This window comes from Lytechinus variegatus, chromosome 7 (assembly GCF_018143015.1).
Source record: "Lytechinus variegatus isolate NC3 chromosome 7, Lvar_3.0, whole genome shotgun sequence".
Classification (NCBI taxonomy): domain Eukaryota; kingdom Metazoa; phylum Echinodermata; class Echinoidea; order Temnopleuroida; family Toxopneustidae; genus Lytechinus; species Lytechinus variegatus.
Genome location: NC_054746.1, coordinates 7,313,109 through 7,332,669, shown reverse-complemented (window position 1 = coordinate 7,332,669; position 19,561 = coordinate 7,313,109). Strand labels below are relative to the sequence as shown.

The window sequence follows — 19,561 nt, the reverse complement described above, 5'->3', positions numbered from 1 at the left end:
CCCTTTCGAGAAGCAAAATTAAAAATTTGTAATGTAAAAATGCCATGAAACAGAGGTGTTCTTGACCTTGTTTTTTCCTTTTTGTTTGCTTGTCAAATTTATTTGGGTACAAAATATCCTTAATTTGTGGTTGAAGACCTTTTTTTTTGCTTGTTCCTCTGAAAAATTTGCCCCCTTGGAAAATCATGGATCTGCCCCTGCACCCAAGTGTTTGTATGCATAACTAAAAGTCTAAAACAATATGTGCCACATGGCACTGGAAAAAAAAATGTGTATTTACTGAAAAATGAGCAAAATAAGCACGGAATTCAATAAAATGTCCGGTATATTCTTAACGTTATAATGCACTCTCCCAGCTTTGCTCTTTTGTTTGTAGTGATCATCAGAATTATCGGTTAGCAGCTAAGATTTCATGATTTCACAAAGATACATGTAAGTTTATTTCAATGTACCAGAACTACTAGATTTATGCTGATATTGTGGCATTTAACCTCAATTTTAAAGACTTCCTCCTGAAACAATTGTTTGCTGCAAGCCTGCAACTATTGGAAGAGATCTCTCACCAGAACATCTTGGTGTTGCTAGGCAAAATGATTGTGTACTAATGTGGTTGTGATGAAATCTCAAAAAAGACTCAAAATATAGGCTTAAGAATGGCGCAATGTTAGGTTTCTTCAGCATTATTATGATAATTGCCAAATTAATTGGCGTCATTCATTGAAAATGAAGTTACTTTTGGGAAATCAGATGAATAAATAGGTCTGCTCAACCCTTTTTATATGTAGCACTGCAAACAAAATCCTGAGAAATCTTTTTATTCCATATGAAGAATTGGTATGGGATTGTGTTACCTCAAACATGCATGGCTTTACATTTTTCTCCCACTTTCTCACCACTTCATAAACAAATCTATTTTTAGATCTTACTGTTTATAAAGTAGAACATGAACAAGTTCCTGAAACTTAATGTGGCGGTTATGTCATGAGGTGGTTAACCCCTACGTGACCCGCCTTCCTACCGTTCTTATACCAATCTTATACCACTTTTCTGCACGTACCACCCCGCATGATCCAGAAATAGCAACCGGGGGTATTAGGTAGGACTATCATTTACTTGCCATTCACGTCCCACCTTGCCAAAAATGTTCATGACCAAGAAAACTCTGAAGAGTTCTTCTTCTGGGGGAAAGAGAGAGCTCAACCTGATGACAGTCCTGTGCTGTTTCTGATAGGGTGTGTTTATGCTTCCATTGCATAGACAGAATCAGCGTTTTTAAACGTCATTTCAGATCGCCGATCGCAAACATTGCGAAAATGCAATCTGCACCTGGCTTCGCATCGTAATTTTCGTTGAGCATGAAAGCGAGGTCAAATTCGGCGCACCCTTTTTTCAAATTTTTTTTTTCCGAGTGCATGGACGACTATTCTTTAAAGTAATTTTAACTTCATTCGAACAACGGATCTTTAAGTAAATTGCATGGAGCTACTTGACATAGCTATAGAATTTTCACCATGGTGAGGACAATAGTAAGATAAAATAACGAATATTAAAGTATACATAAGAAAATGATAAGACATCTATTTGTTTATGCTACTGCGGCTTTTGGTTCTGCAATGTCTCATCATAACTCCGTATTTTTTTTATTTGTAAATCCCTCAACATTCATCGTGATGACAAATTAGATTAATAGTAATAGTGATAGTAGTATCATAGCATACAAATGTACAATGGTGGAGCGTTGTGGCCCAGCGGATTAGTCTTCGGACTTTGAAACAGAGGGTCGTGGGTTCGAATCCCAGCCATGGCGTAATTTCCTTCAGCAAGGAATTTATCCACATTGTGCTGCACTCGACCCAGGTGAGGTGAATGGGTACCCGGTAGGATTTTTCCTTGAATGCTTTAGCGCCTATTAATATGGCGGCTCAGCTACAGCCGGGGTAATAATATGATACCAAGTATCAAAGCGCAGTTGAGTATATGCACATACTAACTGCGCTATATAAATGGACATATTATTATCATTATTATTATGGTCATTATTAGAACCAGGGAGACGAGAGGTAATTCCGAGGAGGTAAGTCCCTGTTAGAACCATGCGACTGTTTGCCCGTGGATTTTCATCTCACCGGAAGCATGTACCATATGTTGTTATTTAAACATGTTTACGATGGCGGTCCTGTTTATACTTCCCCAGAAAGCCTGATTGCGGTCAAACGTTTAGAAATGCACCGTCTTGTAAGTTAATGATTGGCGTTCTCAAATGTTGTTTAAATTAAAGTAAGCATGGATGGAACCATGTTTTGGACTAATCTTGCACATGTATGAAAACGCTGATTCTGGCCTGAAAAGTGGAAGCATAACGGCCTTATACCTATCTGGCTGTGAGCAGTCCTGTTATAAAGATAAAGAAGCTTATCCCACTGCAGAGACTGTCTTGGCTTGGTTTGTAAGCCACGACCAGCTGGTAACACACTGTTTGGGGTCATCCACCAATGTGTGTATACACTCCTTTCTGCACGTAGTCTGATGCTAATGACATGCAAATGAACTTGGTCTGTTTGGGGGTGGGATGGTGTCCGATCGAGGAGTATCAAATCTCAAAATAAAGACTTGTGCCGGGGTATCAACAAATTGGGGTGTTTTTTTTTTTGGGGGGGGACAGTTCATTGCAGATTTGAGTTTCCATATTTTTTCCCCTTTCTTTCTTAAGAAATTTAAGAAAGAAAAAAAAATTTCTTCATTTAGTTGAGAAAAAGTTGATGTCAGTTCAGCAGATTATATATTATCACTTTACACATCTATTCACTTTTAGTTATTGTATCATACATAATTAGGAAAATTCTAATCACAGCAAATTCTAATAGCGTAGTGTTTTATTCAAAACTTATGATTTATTATGTTTAGGAAATAAATAATCATGTGTTAATTAAGTTTTGAAAATATATCTACTTATTTTTATTATTGAAATTATTCATTTAAAAGAAAACTAAAAGACATGCTTGTATCCAATAAAAAAAATTGCATTTTGCAACAACATATCAATAACAATGCAATAACACCTAAGATACATAAACCTAGTGTAGTTCCTACTAGTTCATGACATATAATAAAAGTTTTACGAATTGGTCATGTATATTCAGACATGTTCAAATGTTTATAAAATTAGTGCAGAAAGTATCTTTAAAGTTGTGATTAATTTGATTGATGCTACTGTGTTTTTATGTTGTTATACCTCAGTTGCCTAGATACATGTAGGCCTATATATAACAACATAAAATGTTACTTTTTGATTCGTTCAGAATTCCACTTTGGAGAAATTACATTTCCTTTTTCTTTCTCTGATTCAGATTTTTGTCTTGATAAGTGAATTATTTTCAGTGTATTTCAGTGTATTTTAGCCACTTGCGTACTAGGGACATAGACACCCTTCTTACTACGTTCAGGAAACTAGTTTACTGGAAACTAGTTTAACGCGTAGGAGAATGGTCGAAGCAATCTTGGAAGCGATCTTCCAAACCAGTTCTGAAATCCACCTCGCGATGTAGTTTTCAAGGTTGCTTTTCCTCGGTAAACTGGTTTTAGTGTAAGTAAGGACACAACTGTTCTTTGAGAAGTGATCTTTGCACATTTTGAGTGCGCTATTCCACACGACAGGTGTAGAATGCCTATGCTGCGGTTTCGAATTTTGTGCGAAACGTGTCACTCCACTGAGAGTGTTTCCATAGCAACAGGATCGCATTACTTGAAGTGATTCAAATGGGAATGTTAGCAAAGCGATCTTCCAAACTGGTTTCCAGTAAATTGGTTTTAGAAACTGTAATGAGAATGGTGTCATATTCATGAAGAGTAACAGCTATTATAGATTGACCATTATGGCAACTTTATGAGACTTTCTGAAACAGGGCCCCAAATTTTTTCTTTACATGTAGACGTATATTTATTCATAAATTCTTTTTCAACTTTCTACCATTGTGCACAGAGGCTTGTATAATATATCCTTTCAAATGTTTTTTCTTTTCTTTTATTTTTTTGTTTGTTTTTGCAGGCTATGGTAGCATGTTACCCTGGCAACAACACCAAATATGTGAAGCACATTGATAACCCTAACGCAGATGGACGTTGTATTACATGTATATACTACCTCAATAAGGACTGGGATACAAAGGTAGGAGTATTACGCAATTCCATGTTATCATTTTCAACTTTTCACTTTTAACCAACTTTGACATATTTTTTTATACGGTGTCCTTAATTATTTTGCCCAGTGAATCTAAAGCTCTTTGCTATACAGGTAAATTAACTTTCACTTTTTGAAATATGATTTCTACCCAACTTTCATGAGATCATAAAATGAGAATGATCATCTGTCAACTTCATTATAAGCCTACAGATTCATGTGTCATTTGACAAAGTGTAAGATGGTATGATAATGGAAGCCACATACTCCCTTATCAATCAGCTCCCTCTTTTTACCGAAAACATAAAGAGAAACCTCCTTCCATAGTTTAAAAAATGCCATTAGCAAGATAAGGGCTGTTTGATTTGCATTCATTTTCTATCTAAATATTATGCTGATTGATAAGCAGGTTCCAGTTGAGCATCACTAGCTTGTATATGTTTGCTCAGAACTCCCCCTTTTTATCCATTGTGTTGTGGGTGGTGTACGTGCAGTTTCCTTCATGTGACTCACTCCCAACCGCAGGGTCCTAAGCCAACATTGAATCTGAAGCTAGTCTTTCATAAAATCGGGTCATATATCACCTTAAGGCTATTTCAATGCTTGGTTGAAATAAAAGATATGTCAGCATACCACTTTTCTTCTTCTTGCGTTTTTTTTCTGCAGTTTTCTCTTTCAAGATTTATATTAAAAGTGATATGGAATGAAATACAAATTTCAAAACTATTGAAATTATGATAAGGCTACATCATGATATACCACTAATTGATATGAACTTATGAATGATTGATTTTTTTTTATCTGTGGCTTGTGGTGAGTCTTTGATGCAAAAACATATACAAATATATCTTAAACTTTCCTTTTTAGCTAGAGATAGACCTATTTATTTACTTAGGTTTCATGCTCTTCATGAAATTATTTTATTTTATTTCAATAATTGATTTACGGTAGATGAAGTTAGTGCACTAGATGAAGTCTATAAAATGTACGTAAATAACCGATGTAAGCCTCTTGATGTCAATATAGTTGTGGATTACATTATAAACTTTAGGAAGCTCATTACTATGTGTCATATAAAACAAATTATAGAATTAATAAGGTTGGGCTCGCTACGTGACAGAACACACGTATTACTGGTAAACAAATATTCGGTCATTTATTAACCAGGACTAACTTGCATTTGGGAGCAAAGTTTTCTTGTCATCCATGTATAATGGTAACAACATTTTTCTGTTGTTGTTCTTCAGTATGGAATTCGAGATACTTTATGTCAATAAATCTTCAAATGCTTCTTTATTTTTGGACTTGATTGTCGTCAGGGAATTGTGAAGGGGCTTTAAAAAAAAGCTTTGGATCCCATTCGCACTTAAGCAATCATTTAATCACTCTTCACTCTGAACCCCTCTATAAAAAATTATGAATTTAAGAATATTTTTACATTTTTAAAATCATTACCCCCAAAATAGATGTGATTATATTCTATTGATATAGGTAGTTAGGTACTTGTAAAATCTTATTCCATGAATGATTTCAATCAAATTGTGTAAAGTGTGCTATAGAATATTTTGCATGATCAGCACCATATAAATGAATCCAGTATCTCTTTTGTATTTTTAAAGTCAGACCAAAATCACCATCAAGCGGAGTTAAAAGTGGGCAAAATAAAAAAAATCAGTCCTCAAATATCTGCCTCACAGTGTTTGACCAATAATAGCCATCAGAATGATTTCATATTTAGAGTGCTATGCAGCAAGGTTGGCATATTTACGGGTATAGGGATGGTCGAGAAATATGTTTTCTGATCAGGAAATTTACCCCAATCAGAAAATAACTGGTATTTTGATAATGTGGAAGAAAATTACGCATAATCTCCCCGAAAGGAAATACCTGCTAAATAGTAGGTACTTGGCGAAATTACGAGAACGAAAGTTCTCGTAATAAGAAAGTTCTCGTAATAAAATGTGAAAGCAGTTTACGGGAACTTTTAGCCCATGTGCGTAGTTGGATGTGGGCGCCGTGGGTGGCTGCTGAGCTAGTTTCGAATCTCACGCCTCGCTTGCTTATCAGACCATACTGCGCATGCTTGTAACTTCAGGAACTTATCCTGAAGGGTATGTTTCAGGGCGGTGTGAGAGCAGGAATAATTAATGGGTATTTATTAGCCTAAAAAGTTCTTGTAATTTAATGGGGATTCTTATGATCGAGGCAGTTTGAAACCACCTATTGACTCATGTACACTGAAGCTCAAAATTTTATGACAATCATATCTCAAAACATGTAAGCAGGAAATATGCCAACCCTTCCCTGCAGAGCTTCCCTTGACCAAGAAGCATTAATATCATTTATACCCTTTTTACACAGGCTAAAATTTCCTTAACCCCGTACTATAGGTGGGGCTAAATTGCCATTTAGCCCCACCTATAGTACGGGATTAAGCTTAGCCCACTCTCTTTTTACATAGCATTTTTGCAAAGTGGGCTAACCCCACCTTTAGTACGAGATTATTTGGCCCTGCAAAAAGCAGGGTTATCCCAGCAATTGCGGTGCTAAGAGCGATAGTACGGGGTTAAGATCGCTAGTGTAAAATTGCCATTTAGCCCCACCTATAGTACGGGGTTAAGGATATTTTAGCGTGTGTAAAAAGTGTACGAGTGAAGTACTTGTTCTACGAATGATCGACAAAAACCACTAGTCCGGGGTTAGCGAGTTTCGTGTGTAAAAAGCAAGCATTCCTTTTCCGGGGTTAGCAAGAACAAAATCGGCATGTGTGAAAAGGAAAAAAATAGTACGGGGTTAAGGATAGTACGGGGTTAGCGATAGTCCGGGGTTAAGAAAATCCTGTGTAAAAAGGGTATTAGTTCCTTAATCATTCAGTGTGAACCCAACTACCTCTGGAATTGTCATGTGAAGCGGGTCAGACTCTTTGCCTTGTAATCAGAGGGTCGTGTGTTCAAATCCCACCAGGGCCTAGCATCCTTTGGCAAGGCATCACTTTGTCACTGTCCACCCAGGTGTTAGATAGGTAGGGGAAGGCGGGGTAAGTTGAGCATAGGGGCAAGTTGAGCCACCAGCCCCAGGCCAATAATGAATGAGTCAGACATTGTGGTGGTGTCATGTATTGATGACCCATAGCATAACCCCTAACCCCACCACATTGTTTCCAACTTTGAAACAAAAAGTAGTTTTTTAGAGGGAAAAATATGAATTTCAGCCAAAAAAGTAAAAAAGAGTGTGAAATAGATAAGTGCTTTATAAACACACACGTCTTTAAATATGATAAAGACATGATAACAACATTATTATTCCAGGTATGGATCTTCATTCTTGTCATAGTCTTTTATATGATGGATGCATAATAAATGTGTGGATACAAAATTATTGCACTAAGTTCGGACTGGGGTAAGTTGAGCCAAACAGCATGGGGCAAGTTGAGCCATGGTAATTCCTATGGTAATGTATCTCAAAAAACAAACAAACCATAAAAAACGATTGAAATGCAGGCTGAAAGGAGCAAATTTACATGACTGCTCTTTTCCTTTTACAGGATGTTAGTATTCATAGAGAATTAGCAAGTGAAAAGTCTTTAAACAAAAAATTGACATGCTGGTTCTCCCCCATACATTTTGTACATAGTTATTGTGGCTCAACTTACCCCAGAAGGTGGCTCAAACTTACCCCATATATGGGGCAAGTTAGCCATTTGACATCGTTTTTGTCAAAGGTCACGATGACTTTCAGTGTGGGGATAGAAAGTTATATATAGGTGGAAAATATTTCAGATGAATTAAATTTCAAGGCAAGGTACTTATTTCGACAAGATTATTAATCATATCAATTGTAACATGCAAAAAGCAAAAACTGTCACAACTTACCCCGCCTTCCCCTACCCATAAAGATGCAAAAGTCTAATAGCCTGGTTGTGTCTTGGAATTGTTGTTGGAATACTCTCCAGGGAAAGGCAAAAGTGCATAGATTGTGTGCGGGCATATTGCCAAGATCCGATGACCAGGTTAATAAAAATTACAAATTATAGTGCTTAGAAACACATAGTATTGAATGCTATATAAATGTAACTATTATTACTATTATCATTTACTCTTTGAAAACCACATTCACAATTTCCATGTGTCTTGTACAGAGATCGTGTGTTCCTGTAAAAAAAAACAAGTTATTTTTAATCTGAATTCATTATTATTTGGTATCTTATTCTTTTTGCAGAAGCATGGGGGTCGTCTTCAGATATATCCTACCACTCAGAACATTGTAGCCAACATAGATCCTATCTTCAACAGACTCATCTTTTTCTGGTCCGACAAACGCAATCCACATGAAGTGCTTCCAGCAAGAGCCACAAGGTATCTGGATATCTTTCATATAACTTTTGATGAAAATCAAACCTTTGAACCCAGTTGATTTGTAGTAAGATGGACATTAGAGAGACTGACAATGAAATTTTAAGAAAAATTATATAAATGACAGACAAAGAGCAATTGAGTGTTGAGATCTGTTTGACTTCTAAATACTCCTTTGAAAAACCATTTCTCATTTACTGTTCCGCATTTTACTGTATGATCACAGGGGCAGCCCCCCCCCCCCCCTGAGGAAAATCCTACTTGACATTAGGGGAAGGATGTGATTTGAGAAGAAAAATTAAAATTTCAAATGTAAAAATGGCATTAAAGATAAATTCCAGTATTGGTAACGATTTTAAAAATGACTTTTTACAGAATCTAATATAATGACCACCCAAGTGTCTGTTTGTATGAATTAAAAATATGTACCAAAGGATTCTGGAAGAAATTGTGTAATTGCTGAGAAATAAGCAAAATAAGCGCGGATTCGGTCACTTCCGTCGGGTCTTTATTCCAGCAATAATAATACACTGTCCCGCGTGTGCCTATCTGTGTTGGTGATCTTCGGTGTGAACATTTTTCAGCATAGATTTCAAGATTTCACAAAGTTCTGTTTATGTAACTGTACCAGATCTAGATCCTCGATGATATACTGACAATTAAGCCTGGTTTTACAGACTTTCTCATGAAATCAGTGTTTACTGCAATTACTGGCATTTCTCTTTAAAACCGAGGTGTGTCCCCTCTTTTGAAATTGAAGACCTTTTTTTTGTGCTTGTCCAATTTTTTTCGAATATCCTTAATTTGTGGTTGAAAACCTTTTTTGGGGGGGCTTGTCAAAATTTTCCTCCGAAAAATTTGCCCCCCCCCTTTTGGAAAATCCTGGATCAGCCCCTGATTTGAATGGTAGGTTTCAGGGAATTTTGGACAAAATGGCCCCTTCTGAGAATCCCTTCTGGTCAATCCTCTATCCACTACTGATTCATACAGTAGGCCTACTAACAATATTATTATATCAATCTCGTACTGTTACCTCGTGAGTAAATTAACAGCATGGGGATACCAGAGGCCTTTGATAATTTAATTAACTGCCTGTATAGATGGGGAGGCAGCTGGGGCTTTGATCAGCAGGGGGAAAGCGAAGTTCTTTAAAAGAATTCCTTTGCTCTGTTATGTATGTAATGTGTTCGCGAAGGACATAGGCCATGTTTATGCTTCCACTTTTGAGGCCAGAATCAGTGTTTCCAAACGTGATTAGTCCAAAACACGGTTGCGTCCATGCTTACTTTCATTCAAACGTTGTTTCAAAACGCTGATCGTAAACTCACAAAAAGGTGCATTTGTAAACGTCGTTTGACCAGAATCAGGCTTTCTGGGGAAGTATAAACAGAACCACGATCGTAAACGTGTTTAAATGACGTCATGTGGTGCATGCTTCCGGTGAGATGAAAATCAGCAGGCAAATACAGTCGCATTGCCCCATGTTATCTCCACGTAATTACAACTCTCGTAAAAAAAACTTTTGAAAAAAGGCGCGCCCAATTTGACCTCGCTTTCCTGCAAAGCCAGCTGGAGATCGTGATTTCGCTTCGAAAAGTTAAGCATAAACAGCACTCCCAGAACCACGTTTACGATCGGCGTTTTGAATCGACGTTTGAAAACGCCGATTCTGTCCTCGCAATGGAAGCATAAACACACCCATGGACAGTGATCATTTTTCTGATCAGAGGTGTAGGCTATGCCTCCTATCTGAGCCTCCTATATATTCTTTGGAATTATAATTAACCCTGTTTATATCTCTTCAAACATTGTGTCAATCTTATTTTACCAATTTAAATTTGGTTGGCAGCTATGATGATGTTTGCTTACCATCTCAATAAAAGATAGAAAGAATGATTAATGATTGAACTTGAATTTTATAAAAAAAAACAGTTACAGCATAAAAAAATACATGAAAGAAATATGATGACATATGATTATAATAGTAATGCTAGTCTGGCCTGGTACCTTTAAATGCTGTACACTTTGTACTCACACAATCAAAAGGATGCTCTAGGCTGAAAATATTTATATCTAAGTAAATAGAGTAAAATTCACAGTGCAAAATGCTGAAAATTTCATCAAAATTGGATGACAAATAAAGAAGGTATTGAATTTTAAATGAAGTTTATCAATATTTTGTGAAAACAGTTATATGCACATCATGAATATTCATTAGATGGGCTGATGATGCCATATCCCCACTTTTCTCTTGCATGAAATAATAATTGTTTCATACATGTGTAAATGATTGTCTCCATTATGATTGAATTAGTTGCGGCAATAAATAACTAATGTTCTTAATCAATTGTCAATCCAATTGTTTAGTTCTTAGTGAAAAAAAATGGAATAAACCTAATTTCATATATTAAATAGAAAAGAACAAGTGGGGATATGACATCATCAGCCCACCTACTGAATATTCACGAGACATTCCTAGAACTGTTTAACTGGAATAATGCAAATCTTTAAAATTCAATAACTTTGTTATTTGTTTTCCAATTTTGATCAAATTTTCAGCATTTTGCTCAGTGAGCTCAGCGAATTTTACTCTATTTATTGAGATATAAATATCTTCAGCCTGGACCATCCCTTTAAAGTTGAATATACAATTGATATTGACTACATTACAAATGAAACAGTTGATTTACGACTATTGCATCTTTTATTGTGAACAAATGGCAGTATAGTTTATTTTTATACAATGAATGTCTCCTGCATGAATAGAATATTTGAATATATATATTGTATATATCTCACAAACAATACAAGGGTGGTGCTTCACTATTTATAGTTATGCATGACTTTACAAACAACTGGAGCATGTTCTTAAAGGACAAGTCCACCCCAAAAAAATTTGATTTGAATAAAGAGAGGAAAATTCAACAAGCATAACACTGAAAATTTCATCAAAATCGGATGTAAAATAAGAAAGTTATGACATTTTAAAGTTTCGCTTCATTTCACAAAACAGTTAAATGAATGAGCCAGTTACATCCAAAATGAGAGAGCTGATGACGTCACTCACTATTTCTTTTGTTTTTTATTGTTTGAAATATGAAATATTTTGATTTTCTCGTCATTGTCATGTGAAATGAAGTTTCATTCCTCCCTGAACACGTGGAATTCCATTATTTTAACATTTTGTGCTTCAGGCAAGGAGGTCCTAATCATCAAATTCGCAAAAATTGAAATATTGTATAATTCAAACAATAAAAAACAAAAGAAATAGTGAGTGAGTGACATCATCAACTCTCTCATTTTGGATGTAACTGGCTCATTCATATAACTACTTTGTTAAAAATAAGCGAAACTTTGAAATGTCATAACTTTTTTTTATTTTACATCCGATTTTGATGAAATCTTCAGCATTGTGCTTGTCTGGTTTTTCTCTATTGATTCAAATCAACATTTTTCTGAGGTGGACTTGACCTTTAAATGTTAAGTCGGCTACAAATTTATGTATTATGGAGCAAAAGAAAATTTCACCGATCATGCATTAAAAGTCATTTGTAACTTTTATTCCAGCAGCTTTATGAAACATCCACTTGGTAAATTAATTATTCTTCCATGTGATGTGTGATAACATTTTTTGAATTCACAAACATCGTATGTTTGACTCACTGTTCTTAGTACAAGTGCAGGTTCATGTTCCTTTACACTGGTGATTGAGATTGAGAATGTGCTCTGACACTGTACCGCTGTACTGTAGACACATTCAGTCTGACGTAGACACATTCAGTCATACGTAAACACATTCAGTCATACGTAAACACATTCAATCACGCACAATGCGAACATACGATGGAACATAAGTGCGTATGTAGTGTGTGTGACAACACAGCTGGGAAGGCTTTATCTTTTGTAAACAAAACAAGCTAATGAATGCATTGTGCCTATGACATACTTCTGTTATTACTCATAATGTCATATGTTACATTATGTAGGTCCAATATGTTTGAGCTCATAAGATTATTTCAGAGTGTATGGTCTCTGAGTTTGACGGAGCGAATGTCACCGTTTCAAAAATTGCATTGTTGATATTGCTAATGAATGAGGTAACACTTTCATGCACATGCGCTTGGAATATACAGTATGTTCGTATGTGGTACATCATAGGTCCGTGGGTACATTGACATTTGAGTTTGAGAAACGTAGTATGACAAGGTGTGTGTTACAATCACAATGGATGTTATACAAACATGGATGTGGATGCCATTTGATCCACCTGATGTTATGTTGATCCTATAAATCTATGTGATTAACACTCTCTCATCACTCATGTTCTGACCTTTCTTCACATTCATCCAGTAATGACGTTCAAAGACCCATTCACACAGTGAAAGTTAAATGATAAAGGAGAATAAAATTCTTGAAACCAGTACAATAGAGAAAACACAGAAACAGATCATTGAAAATTTGAGGAAGACTGAATGACATACAGACCATTCACACAATGAAAATTTGAGGCAGAGTGAATGATGTTCATGGACCCATTCACACAATAAAAGTTAAATGTTAAAGGAAAACAAAACCCTTGAAACTAGTTAAATTCATATTATAAAAGATTTAAAAAAATCTAAGAAATAGATCAATGAAAATTTGAGGAAGAGTGAATGATCTTTAAAGACCCATTCACGCAATAGAATTTAACTGTTAAAGGAGAATAAATCCCTTGAAACCAGTTTAATGCATATACACGAAAAAATCAAAGAAACAGATCAGTGAAATTTTGAGGATGAGTGAAATACATTGAAAGACCCATTCACATAGTGAAAGTTAACCGTTAAAGGAGAAGAAATCCCTTGAAACCAGTTTAATTCATATATACGAGAAAAATCAATTAAACAGATCATTGGAAATTTGAGGAAGAGTGAGTAACGTTCAAAGACCCACTCACAATGTAATTTAGCTGTAAAAGGTAAACAAATCCCTTGAAACCAGTTTAATTCATATATAAAAAAGAAAAATCAAAGAAACAGATCAATTGAAATTTGAGGAAGAATAAAGTTATGAGCATTTGAATTTTAAGATTGTTAAATGCTATTTAGATCCTCCCATTTGCAATGTGACAGAGATCTGTGATGACTTCCACATTACTTTTGTACCCATTTTACTAAAAACTTCTCTTTTATCAGGTCTATCACAAGCTCAGGTGTTATTTTTTCATGTGAGAACATGTTCATTTAATAGAGGTTTCACAACATTATATTATTGATAAATTTTTTATGATATCATTAGAATGAGCATTCTTTTTTTCACTTTTCAATGTCCAAATGTGAGAGTTGTATCGCAAATCATGTTTGCATTGACAAATTCAAATGCTCACAACTTTATTTTATCCTAGTCCAAATTCAGTCAAACTCTCATTGATCTTATCCTTTGATTTTTCTGCTTTTACATAAAGCCAACGTGCTTCAAATGTTTCATTCTCTTAGTCTTTAAAGATGTTCTTGTACTTTCAAAAGTTGCGATACGTATGCTCTCTCTTCAGATACAGGGGAGCTTTTCATGAAACAAATAGTCAATGATCTTGACTGACAATTGTTATAAGCTACTGAAATCCTTGCATCTGATTGGCTTAGAGCAAATTTGTCTAGTAAAAATCAATGACAAGATGCTTATGGAACACTCCCCATGACTGCTGCTCCAGGAGTTTCATAATTAACAAGGACTTGTCCTTGAAAAGAAATAAAATCAATTCAAAAGCAAAATCAAACAACCGCAATCATGCAAGTTAAAAAAATTGTGGCAGGTTCGACAGAGATACACGTAAACAATTTTAAAAGGAAATGGTTTTGTTTAAAGGTCAAGTCCACACCAGAAAATGTTGATTTGAATCAATAGAGAAAATCAGACAAGTGAAAATGCTGAAAATATCATCAAAATCGGATGTAAAATACATGTAAAGTTATGACATTTCAAGGTTCCGCTTATTTTTCACAGAATAGTTATGCAAAATTTAGTTACATACAAATGAGACAGTCGATGTCCATCATTCACATTTCTTTTGTTTTTATTGTTTGAATTATACAATTTTTCACTTTTTATAGATTTGACAATAAGGACCAACTTGACTGAACCATGAAATGTTAAACAATGGTAATTCCATACGTTCAGGGAAAATAAAACTTTTTGAGTGAGTGATGTCATCAGTTCCCTCATTTGCATACCAACCAGGATGTGCATATAATTGTTTTAACTTTATTATTTTACATCCGATTTTGATGAAATATTCACTGTTCGTGTTATGCTTGTTAGATATTACTCTTTTTATTCATATCAACTTTTTGTTGGGGAGGACTTGTCCTTTAATGGTACAATGACTACAATTTTGCTTGTTTCTTGAAGTAAAAATCATATTTTCTATTTGCCAAAATACCTGTACAGATTCTATCCTTTACCTGAGTGCATTCAAGGCCTTGGCATTTATCCAGCCATTTTTTCGTTCCAATCTCTTACAAATACTTCCGATTCATGTATCCAGGGTATATCAAAATATGAGGGAAAAAAATGTTTGAAGCTTGAATTAACAAGATACATAGCTCCCAATGGGGGATATGGTTGGAGCCTCTTGAAGAGATCCGGAGCATGATTTACTTTTTGTTTTGAACTTGGCACATGAACAAATAAACATTCATTTAGGCAGGAAGTGGATCTGACACATGAACATGTTACATGATCCATTTGAATGTGTCATTCTCGTAGTTTCTCATTCTGCTCTGTTTATAGTACCCATCCGCCATTTTGGCTTGATCTTCTTTTTCCTTTGAACACAATTCATAATTGCTGGAGAGAAGTCGGAGAATGTATGAATTCAGTAACCACCATTGATTTGACATATCAAGTTACATGACAGTCTATATAATACACATGTGTACCCCGAATCAGGATATCGGAAAAAATGAATTTTTAATGCAAATTCTTCTCTGTGAACTTCAAGCATAGGTTTCAACATATTTTCTTTTTAATTGCACTAATCAATAATGATATTGAATCAGGATTCAGGACAGAAGAAAAAAATATTAATGCAAATTTTTCTCTGTGAACTTCGAACAAAGGTTTCACCAAGTTTTCTTTTCAATTGCACAATGTATCTGTTAATGATTATGATATTGAATTTGATTTATATAGCATTTTTGCCAGAGGATGCAAAGTGCAATTATCATTACCCCTGCTTTAGCTTGAACTACCCTTTTTTATGAGCTGTACTCAGTGCATTCGAGGAATTGATCCTACCAACTACCCATTTTTACCTCAACTGATTGATTGATCGATTGATTGATTGGTTGATTGGTTGATTGATTGATTGACTGACTGATTGATTGATTGATTGATTGATTGACTGACTGATTGATTGATTATCATGCTCCCGATCAATTGATCAATCGGTTGATTGATTCCAGGTTGTCACTAGATCTATTATGTATTTTTGTTTTATTTATTCATTGATTCGTGAATTGATTGATTTAGTTTGAGGTACATTGGCTGTCGTCACATGTAGTTATTGAGTAATGTATCTTTCCAGTATAGTCCTCGGCTATCTCATAATTTGTAATTCGTCATAGATTGTGTATCTGCAACATTGTCTTTCAGTAATGTATAGGCCTATATATGTATCAGGTACAATGTACAGTTTACATTGATACAGAAGAGAGAACTGAAGAAATGATTGATTAATTTGGTGGATTCATTGATTGATTGATTAATTGTTTTTAGGGGTACAATTGCTGTCACTTGTACTTCTTGGGTAATATCTCTTTCCAATTTGCCTTGTTTAAATGAAATATTTACATTGTCTGCCAATGATTTGTTTATTTCTGTATCTATCAGGTATGCTATCACTGTGTGGTTCTTTGATGCAGTAGAGAGAGCCAAAGCTAAAGCAGGAGGAATGGATACCTGACAACCCGCCAAAAAAAGCTGTAAGTATGAAATGAAATTAATAACTAAATCCCTTAAAAAGTTTGGCACTGCAGGAAGTGTGCACCATCCCGAGTTTTCAAATTAGCGTGCTATTTCTGATCTGGCAAATTATCCCGATCTGAACAATCTCGAGATTATTTGTAATGGAGACGCAATTATCGCGCTAGTTCGTAGGATTAATCCCGAGATTGCAATCCCAAGTCACCTTGGGATTATTTTTAAAATAGCGCGCTATTTTACAAACTATCGTGCTAATTCGCAGGTGCAGACGCATTTGGGATGCATTGATGTCTGTTGAGCAGGAATCGCTCTTCTTGCGATGGTGGAGACGGGGTCTCTTGAATCTCAAGATTAATCGGGAAGAGGGCCGATCGGGTTAAAATCTCGACATTGAGCAAACTCGGGATGGTGCAGCACTGCCTTGCATGGTTAAATTCATTGAGTATACTCTCTTAAATCATTCAATTGAAAAAAAAGCAATCTGGGACCAATCAAAAATTGGATTGAAGTTTTCAGTCTAATAGATTTAAAATTTAATCTTATGTGATTGAAACTTTCAATCCAATTTTGGATTGGTCCCTGACCATGATCTATTTTGATTGACTTTCAGTCTATGGCATTTATGTCATAAAACCTGAAAGTTTGCACAATATGAAGCAAAATAATGTTCTATTTCATGTGTTTTCTTTTTCACATAAAATATAAAGAAGTTGGTGACTGATTGAAATTAAGATATAGGCCTACAGATTTTTCTTTTCTATTTTGATTATGAACCATTCCTCAAGCATGGAATGGACTGAAAATTTCAGTATAATGTACTATGTCATATGGACATACGAAAGGGTCTTTTATATATAGGTTTCTTACATATCAAATAAGTGGAAATAAGTGGTTGAAAGATACTTTTTAGAAATAATTTTGAAAATATCAAAATTCAAAATTTCACAAAGAATCAATAGATAATAGAGATTAAAAAATATTAATGAAATGTTATTTTCTAAAAAAAAAATGTAAATGGTTTTTATTGTACCGTCAGTATGTCAAAAGAAAAATTATTTTTAAAAAGATATTCTAGTCATCATGAATCATTAAAAATTGAAATACATGATTTTTATACTACATAAGATACGGGGCATCTGCTCGTCTTTTGACGTCACAAATGAGAATGTCAAATTCTAATAACTTTCTTAATCTTTGATGGATTTTCCTCAAACCTTCACCAATGATTTCGTATTATTTTTCCTGTTATTTTTACGTTTTTGTCAGGGTGAACTTCCCCTTAAAGTATTTAACAGTACAGGGCAATCAGCTCCTTACCACTCTAAAGGTGTGTTTATGCTTCCATTGCGAGGACAGAATCAGCGATTTCAAACGTCGATTCAAAACGCCGATCGTAAACGTGGTTCTGGGAGTGCTGTTTATGCTTAACTTTTCAGAGCAAATCATGATCTCCAGCTGGCTTCGCATCGAAAAGCGAGGTCAAATTGGGCGCGCCTTTTTTCGAAAGTTTTTTTTCCCATTGTTGTTATTACGTAGAGATAACATGGAGCAATACGACTGTATCTGCCTGCGGATTTTCATCTCACCCGAAGCAGGTACCAAATGACGTCATTTAAACACGTTTATGATCGCGGTTGTGTTTATGCTTCCCCAGAAAGCCTGATTCTGGTCAAACGACGTTTACAAACGCACCTTTTTGTGAATTTACGATCGGCGTTTTGAAACAGCGTTTATATGAAAGTAAGCATGGACGCAACCGTGTTTTGCACTAATCACGTTTGGAAACGCTGATTCTGGCCTGAAAAATGGAAGCATGAACACGGCCTATGTCTGATGTGCATGTAGGGTCCATGATACAAGCATGACTATAAACATGTTGATAGTTCATTGACCTCTATAATTTGCCATGCCTCCATTTGTCTGTTGTTGACTGACATGGCACGCTTCATCATCCAAAAACACTCCAAGAATTCTCTCTTCTTTCTTTGTTATGTTGTATACACGCAAGCAAAGCAATCAAGTAGTCTGGAGCTACAGACCCTTTGTTCTCGCTATTAACATACTGCATAATACAAAGTCTGAAGTAGTGAGACTAGATTCACTATGAGGCCGTTCTCATTACGCTTTCTAAAACTAGTTTACGGGAAGCCGATTCAGGAAACCAGTTTGAAAGATCGCTTTGCTAGCGTTCCTACTTGATCACACGAAAGTGGTTTTCTAAATCACTTCACGTAAAGCACTCTTGTTGTTATGGAAATGCTCTCAGTGGGATGACACGTTTCGCGCGAAATCCGAAACCGCAGCATAGGCATTCTACACCTGTCGTGTGGAGTAGCGCGCTCAAAATGTGCGAAGATCGATAACTGAAGAACGGTTGTGTCCTCACTTATGTTAAAACCAGTTTAACAAGGCAAAGCGATCTTGAAAACTACATCGCGAGGTGGTTATCCAAACTGGTTTGGAAGATCGCTTCTAAGACCACTTCCACCGTTCTCACTACGTGTTAAATTAGTTTCCACTAAACTAGTTTCCAGTAAACTAGTTTTAGGAGCGTAGTGAGAACAGCCTCTATGTGTACTGTGGCTGGCCATACTTATTTGACACAGAGAGTCTTTGGAGTCAAGTCTTCACTATAGTCTTAGACCTCTTATTGGTTGAAGTTTCAAATATGAGTTTGTGCTTTCAGACTAGCAATCAAGGGCTTCTAAAACGGCTGTTTTAGACTCGCCGTACGGCCACCTTAGAGCAAATGTGACAGGTATTAGTGATTAGTATGTTGCAATAGAGCTATTATCCATTTTCTTTATAATTTTAGATATGCATGGGAAGTTGAGAAGAAAATTGTAAAACATTTATTTCAAAAATCCAAATCATTGATGATGGTATGTTAAAGTTATTAGGTGGAATTTTCTTTATTTATTTATTTTTTATTTTTCGCACCTATGTTTGTCGCCAATTTTTCTCGGAATTGGCTTGATCAATTTTACTGATTTTTTTGTCATATATAGAGTCTATCACAGAGACGGCATACTAAGCTTTTCAAGGTCATATGGTCATGATGACGTCA

At 35.5% G+C, this 19,561-nt stretch overlaps 1 protein-coding gene across 1 annotated transcript in view; it reads left to right on the top strand.

Annotated features, from left to right (window-relative positions):
• Positions 1 to 16,482, top strand: part of LOC121418329 (egl nine homolog 1-like) — a 29,232-nt gene extending 12,750 nt beyond the window's left edge. Inside the window, exons 2-4 of the mRNA XM_041612140.1 lie at positions 4,046 to 4,165; positions 8,396 to 8,532; positions 16,402 to 16,482. Of these exons, the coding sequence (XP_041468074.1) occupies positions 4,046 to 4,165; positions 8,396 to 8,532; positions 16,402 to 16,474 (330 nt within the window). The 3' untranslated portion in view covers positions 16,475 to 16,482. The remainder of the gene's footprint in view (positions 1 to 4,045; positions 4,166 to 8,395; positions 8,533 to 16,401) is intronic.
• Positions 16,483 to 19,561: the final 3,079 nt, after the last annotated feature.